This window comes from Lepidochelys olivacea (genome assembly GCF_965140295.1).
Source record: "Lepidochelys olivacea isolate rLepOli2 genome assembly, chromosome: 3".
Taxonomy (NCBI): Eukaryota; Metazoa; Chordata; order Testudines; family Cheloniidae; genus Lepidochelys; species Lepidochelys olivacea.
The window spans coordinates 78,352,501-78,374,932 of NC_140413.1; the positions used below are offsets into that span (position 1 = coordinate 78,352,501).

A 22,432-nucleotide genomic window follows, 5' to 3' on the forward strand; every position below is an offset into this window, starting at 1 on the left:
TGCATTTAATAGCTATAACAAAGGATCTGTCATCTATTGAGTCCATAATCTTTCTCTTTAAAAGTCTGTAGTGTCTCAGTAAAAATCTCAATACCATATTCAGGAAAACATCAACCAGTGAGTGAAAAGACATGCACTGGAAGCATCAAATAAGAAGTAATGATGCAACGATGTGTTTAGTAAGCAGGCAACATCAAACAGATAACTCAAATATATTTTAAATAGTCACACAACCTAAATGCTTAAAACCACAGTTCTGAATGAATGGCTACCTAATGGACTACAGTAGTTTCAAAGGCACTATATAGTGATATTTACAAGTGAGATTTCCAGATCAAGTCATTTTTTTTTTCGAAGAAGAAACTCCCAAAATTATTTATGTTCACATAATCTTCATTTGGGGTCTGGTCCTGTGCTCCCTGATGCCAGTGAGAACACTCCCACTGATTTCCAGGGGTGCAAGATCAGGGCATTAGAGCCTAGTTCTCCCATCTTTTCCATACTGATGGCAAAGATATGTGAACTGTGTAAAACTGGGCCAAAACACACAGGAGTAGAGAGGAGGTCTATATGGCATTTGTCTTTCTCCAAGATATTGATAGAGCCATGCATGAGAGTTGCACATCTTGGGTGCTACAAAATTTGGGGGATGGGACATCGTCATCTCTAGGAGGGACAGAGTGGCGGAAAATCATGGGGTTTCAGACAGAAACCTCTCAAATTAATGCTCATCAGAACAATATTAACTTTGAATCCACATTCTCTATCCTTCTTGAAAAAAAGATGGAACAGAGTCATTAACCTGGCCAATTGAAAGACAGATATCCTGGATGAATGAGCCAAATCTGGTGGATTTACATCAGAATTCCCCAATGGATCATCAAGGTTCATATGAATCCAAAGTGTTATCCCCTCTGCATGGCTGCTAATTTCCAATAATATTAAGATTGTGGCACAGACCACAAACAGCAAGTATACTTTTAGTTAAGATTGATACTCCATCCTTACCTTATACCATTTTGCCTTTTGCACCACACATGCTACAATAACTTAATGAAGGAACCAAGTTATGGATGAAGGATCAGTCCTATCTTTGATGCTTTTTTTCAGTTTGCCTCGCATCCCTACTGTGACACAACAGTAAGTTTGGACACAAACACAAAATGTGCCTAGTTCTAGTTATTTATAATAATTTCCCATAAATACATATAATATGAATTGCGGCCAGTTAGTACACACATTAATCAATATTTAAATGCCACTTTAATATTGATTAATATCTTTACAACACTTTCCTTTAATGCTGGAGGAGGATACATGATAGAGGAAACTCATACATTTTTTTGCTGACACCCCTAGCCCCCAGGAAACTGTGGGATATAGTGCTGGACATGACGTTACCTTGGGTACATGACAGTCAGCACCTAACCAGGCTCTGTTTCACAGGCCTAGGTGGCGTTCTGTTTAAGTCCTTTGGTAAGATATGAACTTGTGGTAATTGGGGCAACTGTGGCAAACGTTTCCACTGTTCTTTTCTTCCCAATCTTGTTTGACTCTACTAGTGTTGATTTTTAATTAAAAAATAAATACGTTGAAGATGGTGGGCTTATTAGGAAATATTGTAGTGTTATGGTGTCTAAGTGTCTGACTGACAGGGCCTAGGAGCGACTACATCAGAAAGGTACTTTTCTACTTTTTTCCTTGCAGAGTTGTAGGCAGAGTCTGGCACTGGAGTTGGCTATCATGCCCAAGTCTGTCACATTGTTTTGTTTGAAACAGCAAGGGTAGGATGAACTGCAGGGTAAGATGGACTGTTTTGGATCAAATAGTCCAGTCATGGTACCACTTCTTTTCTTTTTCTTTTTTGTTGCATTGACGTTGAAAGTTTGGCACAACCTACATTTATCTGAAGATGTGTTACCTTGCTGGACCAGTTCCTTAATTAATCTAATATAAACAACATAATTTATCAGGAATAAAATAGTCCATCTTGCCTTCATTCCATTTTACCCAAGTAGTAATAAAAATCTGTTAATTGACTAAAAAACCCCTAATACTTTATTTCAATGATATATCAATACTGCTAAACTATTTCTTTAAAAAATACATATATACTTCTCAAAGTTTTTTATATGTTTTGTTTATGGCAAAACTTGAAATTGTTTACCTTATGATTATTAGCTATAATTTAATGGGAAAAAAATCCATACATGCCAGTTTACAAATATATTTCTGATGCAAATTAAGTAAACTGAATTCCATTTTTCCCTGTTCATAATAATTAAGCACAAGAGGAGCTCATGTGCTACAAATTGTCTCATTAGGCTCTAAATTGGCATTAATAATTATGCAAATTACCATACAATGTGTGGCACCCTGTCCATTCTTTAGTGCCATGAGCAGGCAACTCCAGCATTGCATTATAATCTATCTTTATCTACTTTATGCATAACAGTCTAATATTGTCATTGCTGCTCTATCAAGTTAAATGTGTGGCACAGCCACCCATGTTTATCTGAAATTGTGGGCTAATTATAGAGATGGGAGATGTTTTCTTTTATATGAGAAATTGCTAAACGAGACTTTATTACAACAGAAGTGGCAGAAGTCAAGGTTCTTATGGTTATGGGGAGTTGAAATTCTCGGATTTGTATCTGCTTTTTTCAGCAACAACATATTTTTCTTTCATCAAAAAAGTTTTTTATGAACTGCTTAATTAATCTTTAAGTACTTTGAAGAATAAGCACAGTAGATGGGCTACAGTAAGTATTATTATTAATTTAGAGGCTCAAGCCTGCTGCGAGGTTTTTTTTAGTATAAAGCTTCTTTTGACAATCCAGTTCCAATTACTGCTTTTGCTTTTTTGTTTTCCATTGTCATGAAACCAAAACAAAAAATTAAAAATAGGGTTGTACATTATCTCAGACCAAAACTGCACTTTGAGTCTCCCATTACTATACTTTGTTTCCCACAGTCCCCAAATCTGTCTTGTAAGTGTAATCAGTCCCAATTTTCCATTTCAGTTATGTTTGTTTGTACAAGCAATATGTAAGCCTGTAGCTTAAAGATTTTTTGTGCAGTGATTCTGTTCTCAACACTGTGACAAAAAAGTGTCGAATGCTTGCGGATTGTTTTCTGTGCATTGGTTTCACCTTTCTCCCCTGATTTCCATTAGGTTCTGAGCTTATGCCCAAAGCCCTCTCCACCAGGATAGTGGGAGGCATTTGGTGGTTTTTCACGCTTATCATCATTTCCTCGTACACTGCTAACCTAGCCGCCTTTCTGACAGTGGAGCGCATGGAATCTCCCATTGATTCAGCTGATGATTTAGCCAAGCAGACAAAGATAGAGTATGGTGCAGTTGAAGATGGAGCAACCATGACTTTCTTCAAGGTAGGCCCTTTATGTTCTGATTGGAAAAAATGCTGAAACATGATTCTGCAAGTAAAAAAACCTTCAATTAAGCTTGCTGAGTGGAGATATGGCATGTGAGATGATTCCCACTGCAATCAAACCCATTTTTGTGGGTTTGCAAGACAGCAAAAGAAACATCTTGTTCGTACATACAATTTCTCATGAAAGTAAAAAAGGCAGTTTCCTTTTCTTGAAATTTTCTCCTGAAAATAAAAAAAAGCAGGGCTTTGGGTCTGCTGCTTAGATCTTTCTGATGATTTTTCCTCAGCATGCTGAGTGTACTCTAATGGAGTAAGTCAAGAATAGTGAGATGAGGCGAATCGCTCAGGTGAATCTCGCATTGCTAGATCTGAGTGTGAGTTTTGCTTGAATAGGGATTGCAGGATCAGGTCAATAATTTTATCGTAGTTAATTACATATCTATCTATCTTCAGATATCTAGATGCTGATACTGCAGTCATCAATATCACAGCTGGGCTGGGCAAATCTTATGGACACTGCATTTCTAAGAACCTTTCAAACTGAATCTTGACTAGCTCAGATTCATATAACGTCTCCCTGCCCTCTGTCCTATGACTAGGGTGATTCAACAGACAATATAATGTGCTAATTTTTAGCTAAATTGAAACCTGATTAGAGATAGAGGAAATGCCACTTCCCCAGCTCCGTCAGTTATCTAGGTTGGCACAAATTAGCATTAAGTACATATCCTGGGCCAGATCAGATTGGCCCTTCAGATTTGATAGCGCAAGAGGTTCCTATGGCTCCCCAGTGCAGGGGCATACTCCAGGCCTGGCAAATGCATTATGCTCTGGAGTTCCTTAGTGAGCATAAGTATCACTTAAGAGCCATTACATGCCACTATAACACAGAAGAGCCCTGAGGCTTTTGTGTTACACTGGGACTGATGGAGTGGCCAGAGATCTGGGCAGTGCCAAGGGTGAGTTAAAGGCACTTTTACATCCCTTTACTCAGCTGCATAGAGTAAAAGTTTCACCATTTATTTAGCTGAAAGAGCTCAGAAATCATTATCTAATCTTATGGTAGTGATACATATATAAGTAAGTACAGTAAAAGCTTTTGGATCTGGCATGTTGGGGAAACGGGGGGTGCCGGTAAGTGAAAAATTCCCGTTAACTAAGATGTAGGGAGTTTGGGTGTGTGTGTGTGTGCGGGGCTGAGGATTGAGGCACACGAGGGAGTGTGGGGCGCAGGCTCTGGGAGGGAGTTTGAGTCCAGGAGGGGACTCAGGGCAGTGGGTTGGGGTGCAGGAGGGGTTTCAGGTGCTGGATCCAGCACCTTGGGTGGCTCCCCGCAAGCGGTGAACTGTCCCTGCTGCTCCTAGGTGGAGGCATGGCGAGGTGGCTCTGCGTGCTGCCAGCGCCCCACCCCAAGTGCTGGCTCCGCAGCTCCCATTGGCCGGGAACCATGGCCAATGGGAGCTGCGGGGATGGCGCCTGCAGGCGGAGGAAGCACGCATGCCAGATAAAAAAGCTTTTACTGTACATACTTTCTGTATTCTCACTTTCAACTTTCACCTGGAAAATAGGAATTGATTAAATTTCAGTGACTGAGGACTTTGTAAGCCTGTTGCCTCAGAGGATGTGTTCGGAAGGTTCAGAATAGCTTCCACAGAATATTTGTTTTCAAAAGGAGCTGAGGAAATTGATGGAAGTAACTAATCCATTAGAGCTGCTTTTATGACAGGAAATATGTGTAGCAATCCAATAAAACAACATTCAGAAAAAGTTTAAAAACTGAGATTTTTTTAAAGTATCAAAATGATTAAAGTCCCAGGACATAAAGAGATGACACAAGGTATTTATTGCATTACCAGAAAACACTACCAGATGTCAATGTCTTTTTAGTCTGGTAGAAAACTTTGATCTTATACTCCTTCAGATCGGAAGGCTGGACTCTAAAATATTAGAAGGCAGTTTTTACTTAGCAGTGTCTTTGACTCCAGTTGCCAGCATTGTTTTTCTCTCTGTCCTTAACTTTTTTCTTTATTTAAAAAAATTCTACATGACACTTTCCTTTCTTCTCCAGACACTATTTCTCCTCCTTCGTGTTTTTTCTGTCTCCTCCTATCTCTTCTCTGCATATTTTCTCCCATATATATTGATCTTATTGTTTCCCATTCTATTCACACTTACCTTTCTCATCTTCTCTTTTGCGTCTGTGGGTTGTTCGTCTGTTTGAATATGTATCCTGTTTTGTTTCTGATCATTCTCACGTTCCTTCCTTTATTTCCTTGTTTCTGCCTCTATGTTGCCTCCAAGAACAGAAGAACATTTACAGTCAGCAGAGCAATGACTGCATCTCTTGCATGGAAATGTTTTCCCTTCAGTGGCATATAAAAGTTTGAAATGTACTAGACTTGACTGCACACAACAGAAACATAGCATCAGAAAACACAATTCTGTAGTGCTTCTAGTACATTGTTATTGAATTCTACCACTTCAGCAAGGATGAACAAAGAAAGTGAGGTCAGAGCACAGGACTCAGTTGTTAAATTTAGGGTAAAATTCTGCTCTCAATTACACTGGTGTAAATACATTTATTGGAGTCAATGTGGATTTACAACATTGTATCTAAAGTGGTGCTTAATTTGTACCAGGGCTTACTAACCTCAAGGTGTGATGGATTCTCTTCCCCTTTCAACTTTAAGTCAAGACTGAATATATTTTGAAAAGATAAGATATAGGTGAAACAGGCTATGGGTTTGATGCAGAGATGACTATGTGAGGATCTTTGGCCTGTATTATGCAGGAGGTCACACTAGATCTGACATTAAATTCTATGAAAATATGGTTTCAGCAGAAATGCACAAATAAGACTGAAGGTATAATTTGATTCAGTGCATGTGTGTTTCTCTCTCATTATAGCAAGATAAAGCTGCTGACTATATTGAGCACAACTGTGGCATTATGTGTTAGCATGAAATAAAAGTTCCAGATGGTTTCTTAATGTTAAATGAAACTATGAAATCCCGGTAATAGCTATTAGCTCCAATCACAGTGAGGCACAGTAGCAGCCCTGAGATTGACAGTAATTTCAGCATAAATTATTGATATAAAAGCTCACGGAAATCTTCCTTTTAATATCTTTGGAACCCAGCCAATTTTTGGGGAGCTAACGTAGAATAACATTATGTCTAGAAGAGCCTAAACCAGGACTACACACACACACATTGGTTGGAGGATTTAAACTTACTAGAGAGAAGATACAAAAGATGAGAGTGTTGGGATGGGTAGATTTCACCAACTAAGCCCAAGGGAACATGCTCATGTGAGCCCAGCTTCCTGAAATCTGCTGCTGGAGGGAAGAGGAAGGGTGCTAGGATTTATATCAGCATGAAGTCGTCAGAGCCTATATAGGCCCTCCATATTATCCTTTGTCTAGTAGTTATCTGATAAATCTGAAGGTATGTCTCCCTCAAGCATCTGGAAAGGAAGAAGGAATTTTCTGTGTCTTCCCTCACTTGGAGCCACTTTGCTGCTCTGAGGAGGCTAAGACATTTTATCTCCAAAGTCTTCTAACTGCTGCTAGTTTGGTGAATCTCCACTATTGCTGCTCTCCCAGCCTTTGCTTTTTAGATTTTCTTCTCTATGAATAATGTCAGTGACTAACTCTGTTGGTGCTCAGAGGTTTCCCAAGCAGTAGGAGCCTGAAAATGATATGATCCTTTATGTGTAGTGTATATATACACTTTATAGTTTCATTGCTACCTGTGGTTTCTGAGAAACAGCTGTGAAACTGACCCAAGTTGTATTAATTTCACTATGCTGCTGCTTTGCATAACTCTGTCATCAGACTCAGTAAAGAAAACACCAGAGCACATCAGTTTGCATGTGGTCCACAGGGTGGGAGATTTCTTTTTGCATCCATAATGTTGGATTTAAAAAAAAATAATGAAAGCCAAAATTCTTCAGAAATCCACCAACTAGGGTAAGCATTCACAGAGCTTGTGTGTGTGAGAGAGAGAGAGCGCGCGCGCGAGAGAGAGAGAACATGTAATTGTGCAGCATAGTGGATGAGGGATACTAGACAGACTCAGAAGACCTAGATTCTGTTCCTGGCTCTGCCACTGGGTTTCTCTGTGACTTAGGGCAAGTGATTTCACATCTGTGTGCCCACATTTTCTGTCTTGTAGACTATACATTGTTAAAGGCAGGGACTTTCTCTTTGTCTGTTTGTACAGCTGTTTGTACAACCCAATGGGACCCATCGGTTCAGCACTTTCAGGCTATGCTGCAATACAAATAACAAGAAACAAGAGGTTTTTTATTCAGTCTGTCTTCCTCTATCTAACTGTAATAAGTTAATATCAGTACTTCCATCCCAGGAATTTTAGAATTTTCAGCTCTTTAGGAGGTAGATCTATGTGATAGTCCAATTTTACTGAGAGTGAAACTGAGAAACTGAATGATTACATGTCTTGTACAAGATCACACAGCAAATTAGTGGCAGACTGGGAATGAACCCGAGTCCTGACTTCCAGTCCTGTGCATTAGCTAGAAGATCATCCTTCTCCAATTTGCCTCTGCATAGGGCATGTCTACACTGCAATTAGACACCCATGGCTGGCCTGTGCCAGCTGACTCAGACTCGTGGGGTCCTAGAACCTGGGCTCCAACCCGAACCCGGAAATCTACACTGAAATTAAACAACCCTCTTTCCATAATGATCCACTCCCCCTCTTCACTTCCCCTCTTAACTCATTTATCTCCCTGAATTTCTTCTTAATCCTTTTTGTTCTATATCCCTTCCTCATGGTTGTTTCTTGGGGGTGGAATGTGCTGCTGCTCAGGACCATAGATCAGGAGTTCTGGGTACCTCCTTCTTTCTAATTCCTCCTGGACTGGGCTGCACTCACAGTTGCAGAGGGACCAAAGGAGCAGTGAAAAGCAGGAGGGAGGGGAAGTTTTGGCTGCTCAGAAGGCCAGAAAAAGAAGCTAAAGGAAAAATCTTGCTTGTTGCCTGCAGCCTGGCTTAGAGTGACATTTCAGTTGGCATGATTTGAGCGAGTGACAGAAGGGGCAAATGTGTAAAAGTCATTCCAGATGAGTGACACATGTATGTAATCAATATTGGTGCCTGAATGGTTCAGTGGTTTTTTCCAAACACTGTTCTCCTTTTACTGAATAATTTCAATATTGTTTGATATAACTGAGAAGTGGAAAAGAGCTTTTGGTTATCTGGTTATTCTCACCTGATAGTGTGCAATTGTTCTTTAAGGAATATTTTCTAATCTTTTGTTTGTTTATCATGCCATCTCTACTTAATGTGGCTTCCTCCTTTTCCATTGGAAGGTTAGCCCTGGTATAAAATATTTAATGGTTGAGAAATTTTCATGATACTCAAACTACCTTTTCCTGTTCTTAATTTCCACTTTGTACAGTGGGCACACTTAAAAAATTTCTTCCTAGCTCTGGAGAGCATAGCAGTTCTGGCAGCATTCCCTTTTATCTGTATAGGGAATATCAATGGAACTGGTAAGTAGTGCTGGTCAAAAATTTTCCATCAAAACTGATTTTTGTCAGAAAATTGGATTTTTGACTAAATGAAATTTTTCACAAAAAATGTCTGCTTTCCATGTAAAGTTTTGACAGGTCAATGAAATACTAAAACCCCAATGCTTTTGGGCTGAAAATCAAAACATTTCAATTTAAACTGGTGCCGTAGTGCCCGTTAGAAATTGTCGTTTAGGTGCCTTAGGCTCCAAGTCTCTGTGGGTTGGACATCTTTGATAATGCACCATTTGGTGTCATCTTGTTAAGGTGCTTCATAGCAGCCCTGATTGTGATGCATCATGGGAAATGTGGTCTGGCCAGAGAGCCTGACCAATACAGAAAGGTGGCAGTGCAAGGCATCTGAACTACAATTCCCATGAGACACCACAGCACCACTTCGAAAAAAAATATTTCAATTGTCAGTAGAAATATTTTGCCAAAAAGCTGAAATTTTCCATGGGGAAAATACTATTTTCTTACCATCTCTACTGGTAAGAGCTCTAAAAGTGGAATGTACTTTAAGTGCACACTCTATTATTAGCTGTACACTCTCATACCAACACAAACAATTATTATTTTCCTTGGCTTTATAGATAGTTGGTTTATAATAATGAGGAAACATGCTTTAGTTAGGGAGGATTTATCCATGCCTGTTCAGATTTTCATATAGTTTGATTCTCCTAAGCCACTTTTTCCATCTTTACTTGAATTGTTTTTGTGATTTGGGAGCAATTTTTCATTCCCATTTAGCTGACATTTCATACTGTGCTGCAATTAGCAGGTGCAAAATTTATTTAACATTTAACTGTTACCCTTTAACTGGAAGCCCAAATAAGGCAATCAACAATTTATATAAAAGTTCAGTCTCAGGTATTTTAAAAACAACAAACATTTTACATATTTTTTTTCAATTTGATCTTTGGACTTTGATCTTTGCACATTCCTTCCAAACAGCAAGAAAGAGAATTTCACTACTTTGCCTCCAACAGACTTCCCTAACATTGTTGTCTGTTTACTAATTCTTTTCAATAACAGTATGTGGCTGCTGTAATCTGTATATGGGCCAGTCTAAATTCTGTTCCTGTCTTTTCATGTGGTGTCTATACCAGTATGGAGCAGGGGAAATGCCTCTAGGCAAAGCTGCTCAACTCTGAGAAATTGCCTCTGTTCTAGAATCAAAATAATTCTCATCTTGATGCACTATTAAGGTCTGCAGGGATTTCTATAGAGCAGAGTTCTGGCAACAACTGATTCCATAACATCCCCCAAAAGCCATGCCAGTGCAGTCATGCATGCCTGATCCTGAAGACTCACTGCAATCTGCTACTCCTCTGACAGCTTGCTTGTAGGCCCAATGTATGAAGCTGTGGCTACAGTTCCAGATTCAAAGAATTATTATTTCTTGCAGTCCTGCTTATTTGAAAAAAAACAAAACAAAAAAAAAATCCAATCCCAGATTGAGGATATTATTACCATGGAATAAAATCAATAGATCACATAACGCCAGTTCTTCCATGCTGGCGGAGAATAAAGAGAAGGACAATGACATTTATACATACACCATTCACAGATACAGTGGGTGGTAATTGGACTCTCATTGGCTAATGGATCAAATGTCCTGTCTCCAAATACAACACTTAACCTGATATTATACATAGCAGTAATGTATTTAAATGTGATCTCCATGAAATACACATCACTTTCCAGCAGAGACAGGATTAATCACTTACAATAATTACAATAATAAATAAATATTTATCACATAAACAGTTGAATAGATTCACTACTAGCTATTTTTAAGAGGATGTGGTGGGGAGGAACCCAAAACAAATAAAAAGTTGACATTTGGAAAAATCTCCTCTGTATTGGGTTCATCTGAATCAATATTTTCACAGCTTAAGTACCATCTGTTTCCTCCTTATCCTGAAATGTTCATGGGGGAAGGAATTATAGGTCGATCTTCACAGAGAACTCTCATTTTAGCAAAACAGACTAGTCCAAAGTCTAACCTGACTAATAGTCATGGATGTCTCCCACCATCAAAGAACAATAGAATTGTAATCAGCATAGAATGAAAATAGCAATTCTTAGATATTAGTGTCAATTTCCAAACTTTCTGTTCATACTAATAGGGACTCATTCTCCAAGTACATTATTCTAGAGTGTTTATAAGGAAACATCTGCACCACAAATTTCAGCAGGTAGACATGGTAGCAGGGACCCTGGTACAGTACAGGACACAGGACCCTGGTACAGTACATGTTCAGAGTCTCATGGGCTTGTACTGGGGTCGCTAGCCCATGCTATCACATCCTCACTACTATATCCTCGTTTTCCACACTTACCTGTACCAGCTACATTAAAGATAGTATGGGTGTGCATTACACACTGATGCACCCCAAAGCTGCAATCCCAAAACACAAGGAAATTGAGGCAAGACATGCAATTAGGTGGTCAATTGAAACACGTATTAACCACGAACCAGTTATGTCAGCAGCAGTTTGAACAAAACAGCAATCCAAATAGCAGGTATTTTCAGCAGCAGCCCCTGAGTGACTGCACACACCCAGTGCTATGAACACACACACAAAGAAACAGGAATGGGAACACTTGTGTCCTGGGAGCAGCAACCAGGAACAGGGAGCAGGAAGGCAACACACACGCATCAGTTATCATAGTACACCTACCCATGCTAGTCCTCAACCTTCATTTGTGGTGTAATATACCCTGTGTGATGGTGGTCTTCCTAAGGGTATGGGACACCATAAAACAACATGACCGGACTGTAACCATCTGTTTTAATTTACTTTAATTGCTGCATACAAAAGCTAAAAAAAAACCCCAAACCCAAAGTATGTCATCCATCATTTAAGTTGTTGACTATCATTAGATAGACTTGGAAGTACAGAGACTAACAAATCAAATTGTGATCTCTCCAGAGAAAGACTGATGACAAATTAGGGCTAAACAAGGTGACAATCAGCTTTTCTCTGGATCTTGTAGTCAAAAGTCCTTGCCCTAGATGTTGTTTCTTTGCTAGCTAGCTCACGAAGGAAGTGCAATTATAATGTGATACTCATGAGCTCATGACAGCTGTTGGCAGATCTTGGAAAGGTAAGGAAAAAAACCTTTCTGTCTTGTTGAGGGGAAGAAGTAGGTATAGATGCTCCTGAGAAGAAGCAAAGTAGGAGCTTTGTTAAACTCTGGTTTGAGTCAGCTACAGTTTAATCTTTACCTGCTCCTGTAAACTGGCACAGAACACACCTGTCAGTAGATTGTCTTAAGGAAGTGGGTACAAGTGCCTGGATACTGTGTATGTGTTTGGGAAGTGGAAGGTGGGGAGTTGAATCATGCTGTAATTGCTGATACTTCAGCAGTGCAAACTGGTCTCCAAGGATGGGATAGCTTTCTAGTGTAGACTTTTGTGTTACCCGATAGGTCTTAGTGCCATTCTGTTACCTCGCCCCCTCCATCCCCCTCACCTGCAATGTTTCCTCAAGGTGTGCTAGTTGGCTGGGCCACTTGTAGGAGGAAAACTGGACTGTACGTTCTGATAAGAACCTATGAGCAAGAGAGTTTACTCATCACCATGTCCTCACTCAGCTTAACCTCCCAATTGCCATGCAACATTAATTCTGTACATTTAATCTGAGACCTCCCCAAACACCTTTTTTTCTCTTTGGAAGTGTTCTGGTGCTCTTTAACCACTGGGGAAGAGGGCAAAAATATTGTCCACACTGTCCCCATTCTTCTTTCCTTTTCAGCTTTTTTCCCTTACTCTCTGTCCTCTAACAATGAGTGAGGGAAGAAAGGGAATAGGACTAGAACCACAGAGAATGTTTTAACTCCAAAAAGGAACAGATGTAAAGGTGTAATTGTGTAATGGGTACTTTCGAAGTTGAGGGGTTATTTGGGAAATTGGGAATGTATGTATTGGGAACATGACCTGCTCTCAAAATGGGGGATAAAAGACTGAGTTTTGCATTGTTTTTTCAAAGCAAAGAGATCAGTCTCTGGGTAACCAACCCAAAGATTGCAAATTTGATCTATGTCTCAGTCTGGCTCTGACTCAGGAACCGTACTCCAGAATGAACTGTTTCTTGGCTCAACCAGTCTGCTGCATGGTGTGATCCTGCTGTATGAGCAGCCCTCAGAGTCAGATCCTGCCCATTGAAGCCACCTGAGAGCCTCTATTCATTAGCAGGGATGAACTTTTGGTTCTGCCTTGTCAGTTTATATATGATACTGCTGAGGTGTTGTCCAACTGCATTAGCATTGCTTTGTGTGTAAGAAATGTTTTCAGTGCCAGAATTGCTCTGCTCACCATCTTGAATCCTGTAACACTGGTACATTTCCCTCTGCTTTTACTCATTGGTCTGAACAAAATGTTTGTCGAGATATGTTACCTATCCTTTTGAAGATTCATTTATGGTGATAATCACACAAGCTGGCTCTGACATGGATAGCCTTTTTATCAGATTTCAGTATTTATCCATTAATTCAAATAGTATTTTGCTGTATTTTTGGTGCTTAACTTGGACCATACTGATTTGAGAAAATTTTGTCCTGAGTCCTATCATCTGAACACATGCATGAAGCCATACTCAGATATTTATCTGTACGAGGATATCAGACCAAACAGGTGCAAGTTTTTTTCTTTTGCTTTTGTACAAATACACATGGTCCTTTTTCTATTCTTTCCCGAGCAGGGAGTCAAACGTTATAGCACCTAAGTGATGAAATTCAGGAAGGAATTTAGTGATTTCTTTTATACTTGCTAGCAGCTACTGGGTATTGATTTGTCTTGATTTTTTTTTTTTTGAGGTGATTTCCCAAATATCATTGTCAACCAGTTCAGAGCAGGTATTAAGTAAATTTTGTTGTTGTTTTCTTAAGGTTGTAACTTTTTGTGGTCACGGGGAGAGTGAAAGATTTTGTGCAGCACATATTAGCATAAGTGATGTTGGCTTTCTGATATGGGAATATGCATCATGCAAATCAATACATGCAAAGTAATCCCCTTGATCAACTACTGTGATATACAACCAACCATCTTGAAATGCTTGCATTTGATTAATTCATTCAATCATTCGAGGACTGAACTTGCCTGACCCTTCAGGGTCTATAAAACATAGAAAATACAGCTGCGGATTTGACATTAGAATTATGGTTTTGATGTCTAACAGATCATCTCTGATAAAGTAGAGAGTTTCTCTTTTTTAGGTGTAGGAGACATTTATGTTCCTTACCTTAAAGAGAATCTTCCAAAGCTTTGAGAAATATCAGTATGAAATGACTGAAAGAAGCCTCTTGTCCTGTGTAATCTGTGCACATTTTCTGACACAGAAAGACAGCCTCGTCCCTGAAGGAACTTTTTGTGAGAGGAGAACAGCATCAAACGTTTCCAATGATTTGATGGGATGGTCATATAGCTCTCTCTCTGCCTTATCTGGCAAAGAAGCTCCAAGACTAGCTCCTGTTGTACATGGACTTTTAACTAACTCTGCCCGGAGAGTTATTCCCCCCCAACCTCCACGGTTGAACTGCTGAAGCTTTACTCTTGGCTGTAGGGAAGCAACAATTTTGTTTGTTAATTTATTTTATGGTAATATCTAGCTGTTCTCAAGCAGCTTGTGTTCCTTGATAGCTAGAGGCACTAAACTTAGTTTATTATAGATGCAAAAACTCATGTCTAGTATTTTAGTCAGAAAACCTGTGTTGCTATGAAATTATAAGAGACACTTGACGTAATGGAAATTGCATGTGCAGCTGCATCACACAAAGCATCTCTAAACATTAAGAAATAATTTAGATTTTGAACTTTTCAGAATTAAAAAGGCTTAAAATTTCCTGATCTTTTCATTTATCAGCTCCGTCTTTACTTAGCTCCTGAAATCAGCTCACAATGGCTTTGGAGACACGAGGATTGAATGGACTTTGTGAAGATACACTTTGAGGTGTCCTACCCCTTGAGCAGAGTTGTGTCAATTTCCTTATCATACTAATCTAATATTTCTTAATTTGAATTTATTTTCTAGGTTATCAGTTCAATTTCTAAATGCCTTACTTTACCATTATTGCTATTTTCAGTTAGTATTATGCCTGTTCATCCTTATCTTTATCCCTTCAATTTTCCATCCACTGGAACTTCAGGTTTTCAAACTTAATATTGATTCCTGCCATTGTTGTCTGAATCATGTTAGGCTTTTATCACTCTGCCCTGAAGTTCCTGTTAAATCTGACATCACTTGAAAAGTTAAAGCTATACCATCTATCAATGTAAAACCAACAATACACTGACCTTGACTTATAGCTCATGAGAGCAAAAATATGATTTATTTTTGAGATGCTAATGGTACATTTATCTTTGCTGGGACTGATGAGAGGTTCAAAGTATTAAGAGTCCGACTATTTCTTTAGTTCTAGGTTTATAATTGGAGTGACATATAATTCATCTTATACAATACACCCTCACTGTCAGAATACAACCTTTTGTTCGTTATAGCCAAGGGTTCATTATAGTGAAAGGACAATCAAAATGAACCATAAAATGCTGGAGTAAGTTAATGAAGTCACCTTGAATAAAGGTGTTAGCTAAATTAACTAATTATTATTATTAATAATATTAAAAACTATGGCTACAAGTTGGTCAGGGAGGGAGATTTTAGGTGACCTCTGTGTTTTCAGCTGCAGGTAGAGTGGTTCTGGCTGTCGGTCCCCACAGCAGCCAGGTTCCGGGCTCCCAGCTGATCACCCCCACAGCATTTGGGCTCCTGGCTATTAGCCTGCACAGCAGCAGGGCTCCCGGCTGTCAGCCCCCAAAGTTGCACCACCACTGGGGCTTCAGCTTCAACCCAGGTTGTGGCCCACTCCTTAAGTTTTTGCTCTTGGACTCAACCCTGAATAGAAATTGTACAAACATGTGCAACACCCCTTCCCTTTTTTTTTAAACAGTACTGAACTGTAGTTGGGATCCAGGAATTGGGTTTATTAAGGGCGGAGGTTTGTAATAATGAAGGATGTTATAGCGAAGGTGTACTGTATTACTAAAATTACATTTTAATAACAAAATAATACTACTTAGCTTTTCATCAGTAGATCTCAAAGTACTTTACAAAGCACACCTTTGTAATGCTTTACAAAGCATTATCTCCATTTTATAGATGGGGAAACTGAGGCAAAATAGGCAAATTGATTTGCCCCAGGGAACCCAGTAGGCTAGTGGCAGAACTGGGATTAGAATCTAAGTTTCTTGAGTCCGACTGCAGTGTTCTATCCACTAGGCCACAATGCCTCCCAGCTGAGAAAAGCAAGACAGCAGCCACTGTTCAGTAAAAACAGTTTAGAATGCTTAAAATGTGTTTTTAGCCAGTTTAATGATATTATTGAAATTCTTTGTTTTTCTGGTGTTCTGGTCTACTGTATATGAAGACTACAAATTATTCAAATATTTTAATGGGAATGTAGGGGTCATAACTACAGCTAGTCAAAAATTTTCCATCACAATGATTTTCTGACAGAAATTGCAGTTTCTGCAAAATGAAAATTTTCCTTGACAACATTTCAATTTCCCAAATATGTTTTGATTTTCTGTCTGGGAAATTGAAATGAAATATTTTGTTTCAGGTGAGTTTGACCCCAATTAGTCTATTTCAGATTATTGAACTCACCCAAAATATCTTGCTTCAAATCAATCCAACATTGAATTGTATTTCTCAGCTGTGGACTATTGCCTCATGGGAGTTGTTGTTTGAGTCTCTATTCTCTCTTATATACTGGGTTCTGTGGCCAGAATACATATCCCATGATGCAACACAGACTTCCTTCTGATGTACCAGAGTGGTGCATCATTGGAGTCACATGGCTGAAAGTGCATCATGTGCGATACAGAGATGTAGGCTAGCCACAGAGCCTCTCCTATTGGGAGAATTGAGGCAGCAATCAAACTGAACTCTGACTCCCATGAGGCAAAGCAATACAATAGGGTAATGAACTTTAGTGTTGAACTGACTTGAAACTAAGAGTCAGTCAGTTCAACAAACTGAAATGAAACATCAGGATGTGAAAATGTTGAAACAAATGTTTCCTCATTTCCCAATCAAAATTGATCTGTCTCTGTCTGATTCAGGAACATGCTCCAGGATGAACTGTCTCTTGACGCAACCAGTCTGCTCTGCAGTGTGATCCTGCTGTATGAGTAGCCTTCAGAGTCAGATCCTTCAGAAATTTCCCTTCCGTGAAAAATTTAAATATTTCAACATTTCATTCAATTCAGGATGAAAAAAAAATGTTGAAATATTGGGATTTCCCATGAGTTAGAAATTGAATTTGTTCTGATTTAGTCAAATTATATTACAATAACTTTTCAAGTCTGTACCCTATGCAAATCCTTTTATTTTAAAGTTCTTCTTTTGACTTTTAAGGCTCTGAGGGTATATTTGGCTGAACTCCCTGTGCAGTATATTCCTAACCTGTCACAGTCGACTCAAGCAGCTCAATATTTAGTCAGTCTTCTGTAATGTATTAAAACAGCGGGAGCCAAACCTTTTACCAGCCATGGCTCTTGCTACTGTTCTTGTAATTTTAAATAAAAAATAGTAGTTAAAAGTAGAATAAGGATCTAAATTCACCATGGCATTCACAGGTTCTGTTAGGCGAAGCATCCACAAGTTTGAATGTTTATCTGAGCTAACCAGACTTCTTGGGTTTGCAAGTTTGAACCTTATCCTGAAAACACTTAACACATATGAGTAATCTTACTTATGAATAGTCCTGCTGAAGTGTGTGTTTGGCGGATCAGGCCTCTGAGCTAGAAATTTCATAAGAACAGGTTACACATAGAGAGAGAGAGACATGGGGGATAAGGGCAAGGGGGACAGGACTTGGAGTTCATATGCACATAAAAACAAGAGAGGGGGGAAACAATAACAACCACATTTAGCAAACATTTCAATTTTGGATAGAACTGAAATTTTGTGTTGTGTGCATGTGTCATATTTTAACAAGACAAGTTTGGTCATTTCTATCAAGAACCATTATTATTAACTAGGGCTGTAGAGCGATTAAAAAAATCTTAATTGTGTGATTAATCGCGCTGTTAAACAATAATAGAATACCATTTATTTAAATATTTTGGGATGTTTTCTACATTTTCAGATATATTTATTTCAGTTACACAGAATATGAAATGTACAGTGCTCACTTTATATTTATTTTTATTACAAATAATTGCACTGTAAAAAAACAAAATAAATAGTATTTTTCAATACGCCTAATACAAGTACTGTAGTGCAATCTCTTTATCATGAAGGTTGAACTTATAAATGTAGAATTATATACGAAAATAACTGCATTCAAAAATAAAACAATGTAAAACTTTAGAGGGTACAAGTCCATTCAGTCCTACTTCAGCCAATCGCTCAGACAAACAAGTTTGGTTACAATTAGCAGGAGACAATGCTGCCCACTTCTTGTTTGCAATGTCACCTGAAAGTGAGAACAGGAACACTGTTGTAGCCGGCATCGCAAGATATTTATGTGCCAGGTGCACTAAAGATTCATAATTCCCTTCATGCTTCAACCACCATTCTAGGGGACATGTGTCCATGCTGATCACAGGTTCTGCTTGATAACCATCCAAAGCAGTGCAGACCAATGCATGATTATTTTCATCATCGGATGCATCAGCAACTGGCTGAACAAGAAGTAGGACTGAGTGGACTTGTAGGCTCTAAAACAGCAGTTCTCAGCGACCCCAAAGTGGGTTGCAACTCTATTTTAATGGGGTCACCAGGGCTGGCATTAGACTTGCTGGGGCCTGGGGCTTTGACTTTGCCCCCCTTTCTTCCCCCCCCCTTGGGGTGGCAGGGCTTGGGCTTTGGCACTCTTGTCTGGGGTGGCAAGGCTCAGGCAGGCTCAGGCTTTGTCCCCGTCCTGGTCATGTAGTAATTTTTGTTGTCAGAAGCGGGTTGCGGTGCAATGAAGTTTGAGAACCGCTGCTCTAAAGCTTTACATTGTTTTGTTTCTGAGTGCAGTTATGTAACAAACAAACAAAAATCTACATTTGTAAATTACACTTTCACAATAAAAATTGCACTACTGTACTTCTATGAGCTGAATTGAAAAATACTATTTCTTTTATCATTTTTACAGTGCAAATAGTTGTAATCAAAAATAATATAAAGTGAGCACTGTACACTTTATATTCTATGTTGTAATAGAAATCAATATATTTGAAAATGTAGAAAAAATCCAAAAATACTTAATACATTTCAGTTGGTATTCTGTTGTTTTACAGTGCGATTAATTGCTTTTAATTTTTTTGAGTTAATCACGTGAATTACTTGTGATTAATTGACAGTCCTATTATTAACCAGAAAACCAGTAACTGTGAAAGCATTGTATTGAAAAACTAAACACAGAAGAACTAAAAGCAAGCATACATCCATGATTTTGCTCTGCCCATGTGATCCCATCTGCTTGATCATATTAAGAACTTGAATACATTTATCTTCCACCAGCAGGGTAGATGTAGCTATGTCACTTGCTGCATAGCTTCTTCTTCCTTTTTTTTTTTTTTTTTTACTTTTTATCAGTTCAATGAATTTTTTTTATGAGATTAAATTAGGGTGACAGGTGTAGGTTTTTGATGTATACACTACTAATGTAACACAGTTTGCATATTTTTTTGAAAGCATGTAATGTAGTAAGCTTGATATTTTTAGGTGCCAGATCCTGTAAATTGAAGGATATAGTCCAGCAAATTGGTCAAACGAATTATTAAAAGCAGGGTAGGAATTAATCAAGAGAAGATGAAAAATCTAAAGATGTGTACAGCCTAGCACTTTTAAATACCCCCTCCCCCCTTTCCAGCTATGAATAGAGCATTTTGTTTTCCAAAACTGCTATGTCGTTTAAGTTGCAACTATTCAATCATTGTGACATTTAGCATCAGTGATTTCATTTGCTAGGAAAAGGACCATTATTTAAAACTGATCCTCTGGGTTAAAGACAGCAACAACAAATATAAGCAAATGAATGAATTTCATAATAGTTTGTACACCCATTTTTTAAAATTGTACTTGGGAAGCTTTAAAGCAAAACAAAACATTACTATTATTATATTTTCTTATCAAGTATAATTGGAAATTAGTTTGGACTGTACTGTGAAAAGAAACATACAAAAAAAGGGAGAAATACATAGCAGCAGGAGAGAGCCAAATATATATATATTAAACATTTATATTTTCACTATAGGAAAATCAAATCCTCCTCAAATATGTATAATCAATTTCTATTCACTCTTTGTATATTTTCAGTACAATTAAAAATGGGTGAACTGACTTGGGAAAACTAAGAACCCACTCTGAAAAATACCTTAATAACTGCTCATATCTAGAACCTTTTGGAAGGTGCTGAACTACATTCTCTCTTTCGTTATTTTCCATTTTCACAAACCTTTTACATTCCAGATTACAGGCTGAGACTGAAGAGAAAATAGCTGAAATCCTGGGAGAGACTGTTTTTGAGTTACTCTGGGCTGTGGCCTGGCAGTTGGAAGTATTATTTTTTTTGTAATTAATCATTGAAAGACTGATGTAAAATATATGGTGGAGTAGTACCTGAATAGTAGATCAGTTCCAAATACATAATATGCCCCTGCCCTGTTACAATTTAAGGGCATTGATTCTGATTTCACTTACAAAGATTTAATGCTGGTGTAACTTTACTCACTTTAATGGATTGAATTAGCCTTGATTTACAATGTCAGGAATACCAGAATTAGGCTCTAAAAAAGCACAACTGAAAGCAAACTGTACAAGCCAAGCATGATTATTTGTAGAATGAAATGTGACTGTTTGAGTTTGTAGTACCTGAAATCTCATAAAAATAGTCCATTCTTTCTGTTTTTTAAGCCAGATTTTATGAATTCAGCAGGTTTGACTAAGATTAAAATGTTTATCCAAGCAGAACCAAAATGCCAGACCAAACAAAATATCAGTGAAGTTCACCAGTTCTGAACTAAACCATTCCATAATTGTCCTTCATTTTAGTGCAACAAAATATGTACTTCCTTAAGCTTTGTCATGTTCGTGCATATCACAACATTGTAGAAGATTTGCCATGACTATTTACTTCATTTTTATTCTCCTGCCACAATACTTTTCTTTGTAAAGAGTACGTTAGAATAATCTAATGAAATATATAATGAGTTTAGTTCTTGAGAGATGTACCACCTTTATTTTTTTATAACTAAAGAATTCTGGTTTGACTTCTGTATTATTTAATGAAAAAAAACCCCTGAATGCTGGGATATAACAGTTCACTATTATGCATTTAAGAGAGATTTATAATAAGTTTATTGATGAATCACATTGTTTGAGTAATAAGTAATTTTTAGGATCATTTCTAAAGAGAACTGGATCAGCTCTTTGCATTTTGTTATGGATATTATACATAAGATATGGAATAATGATTTATTTGAGTAACAAATTCAAAACCAAATCTACATTCAATATTTGCATAATTTCACATAGGCAGGGGTTTAGCACAAAAGGAACAAACACTCTTTCCCTCCAGCATACACACTTTATTATACATAAGATGACAACATGTTCATCTCCATAATTTGCAATAGAGACTTTCTCATGAAGGTATAGGAAACAAACTGCTATTTTACTACACTCCCTTTTGTGAAAAAGTAACGGTGCCATTGAATAGAATTGCTTCATCAGGCACTCTAGTTTTCATCATGTCAAGTTGCAACAATCAATGGGGAAACAGCAGATGTGAAGGTTAGCTGGCATCAAAGAATATGAGTGGAAGACTTTCCTATGGGAAAGAAAGTGCTTCATTACACTTTATCTATACTAAGAACATTGGTTCTATCAAGCTGTCAGAAAATTAGAATATGATGGGTTTTATTACCCAGCTCTGCCAGAGTGAATTCAATAGTTAAAAAGTTAGAGATAACTCTCCATTTTGGGAATTACAATAAGTGATTAGGACTTTAGTATTTTTAAACTAGAATGCTGCAACTTCTTTTGTCTCTGATTAGAGCAGATGCAGTAGAATGTCTGGGGTACAGAAGTCTGATCTCTGAGTGATCATTACATCCTCAATATGTGTAAATGTCACTTTGGTGGTATTTTGAGGACTGAAACAGTACCATTGCCTGAAATGAATTTAGAAGCACAGTGGCATCACCCCTCCAGAGCATTAAATGTTTAAAGACTTCTGTTTCTCAAATATCATTACTTTGTGTTTTGTTTTTAATATACTGTTTGGCATTGTTTGTCCAGTTAGGAATTGCAGCTGCAGAACTGTGAGTCTCAGTACCATGAATCAAGAGGGCACTCTTTAGAGAGATTGTCCCATAGGGAGTGAGAAAATGTAAAAGTCAGTTAATAGAGTGATGTTGAGCTGGCACATCAAGTCACTGGCTAATGGATAATAGTTGTCAGTGTGGGAGTTTACAGCCACTGATAGCGTCAGGCTGCCTT

At 38.1% G+C, this 22,432-nt stretch overlaps 1 protein-coding gene across 4 annotated transcripts in view; it reads left to right on the top strand.

Moving 5' to 3' along the window:
- The window catches only part of GRIK2 (glutamate ionotropic receptor kainate type subunit 2), a 626,152-nt gene that overhangs the window by 499,856 nt on the left and 103,864 nt on the right, over nt 1-22,432 (top strand). For 3 of the 4 annotated variants that reach the window (XM_084624592.1, XM_084624593.1, XM_084624594.1), the window contains one exon: nt 3,176-3,393. In XM_084624592.1, the coding sequence (XP_084480718.1) occupies nt 3,176-3,393 (218 nt within the window). Of the gene's footprint in view, nt 1-3,175; nt 3,394-22,432 lie in introns of those variants that run through there. The other variant, XM_084624595.1, reaches the window with a different exon arrangement.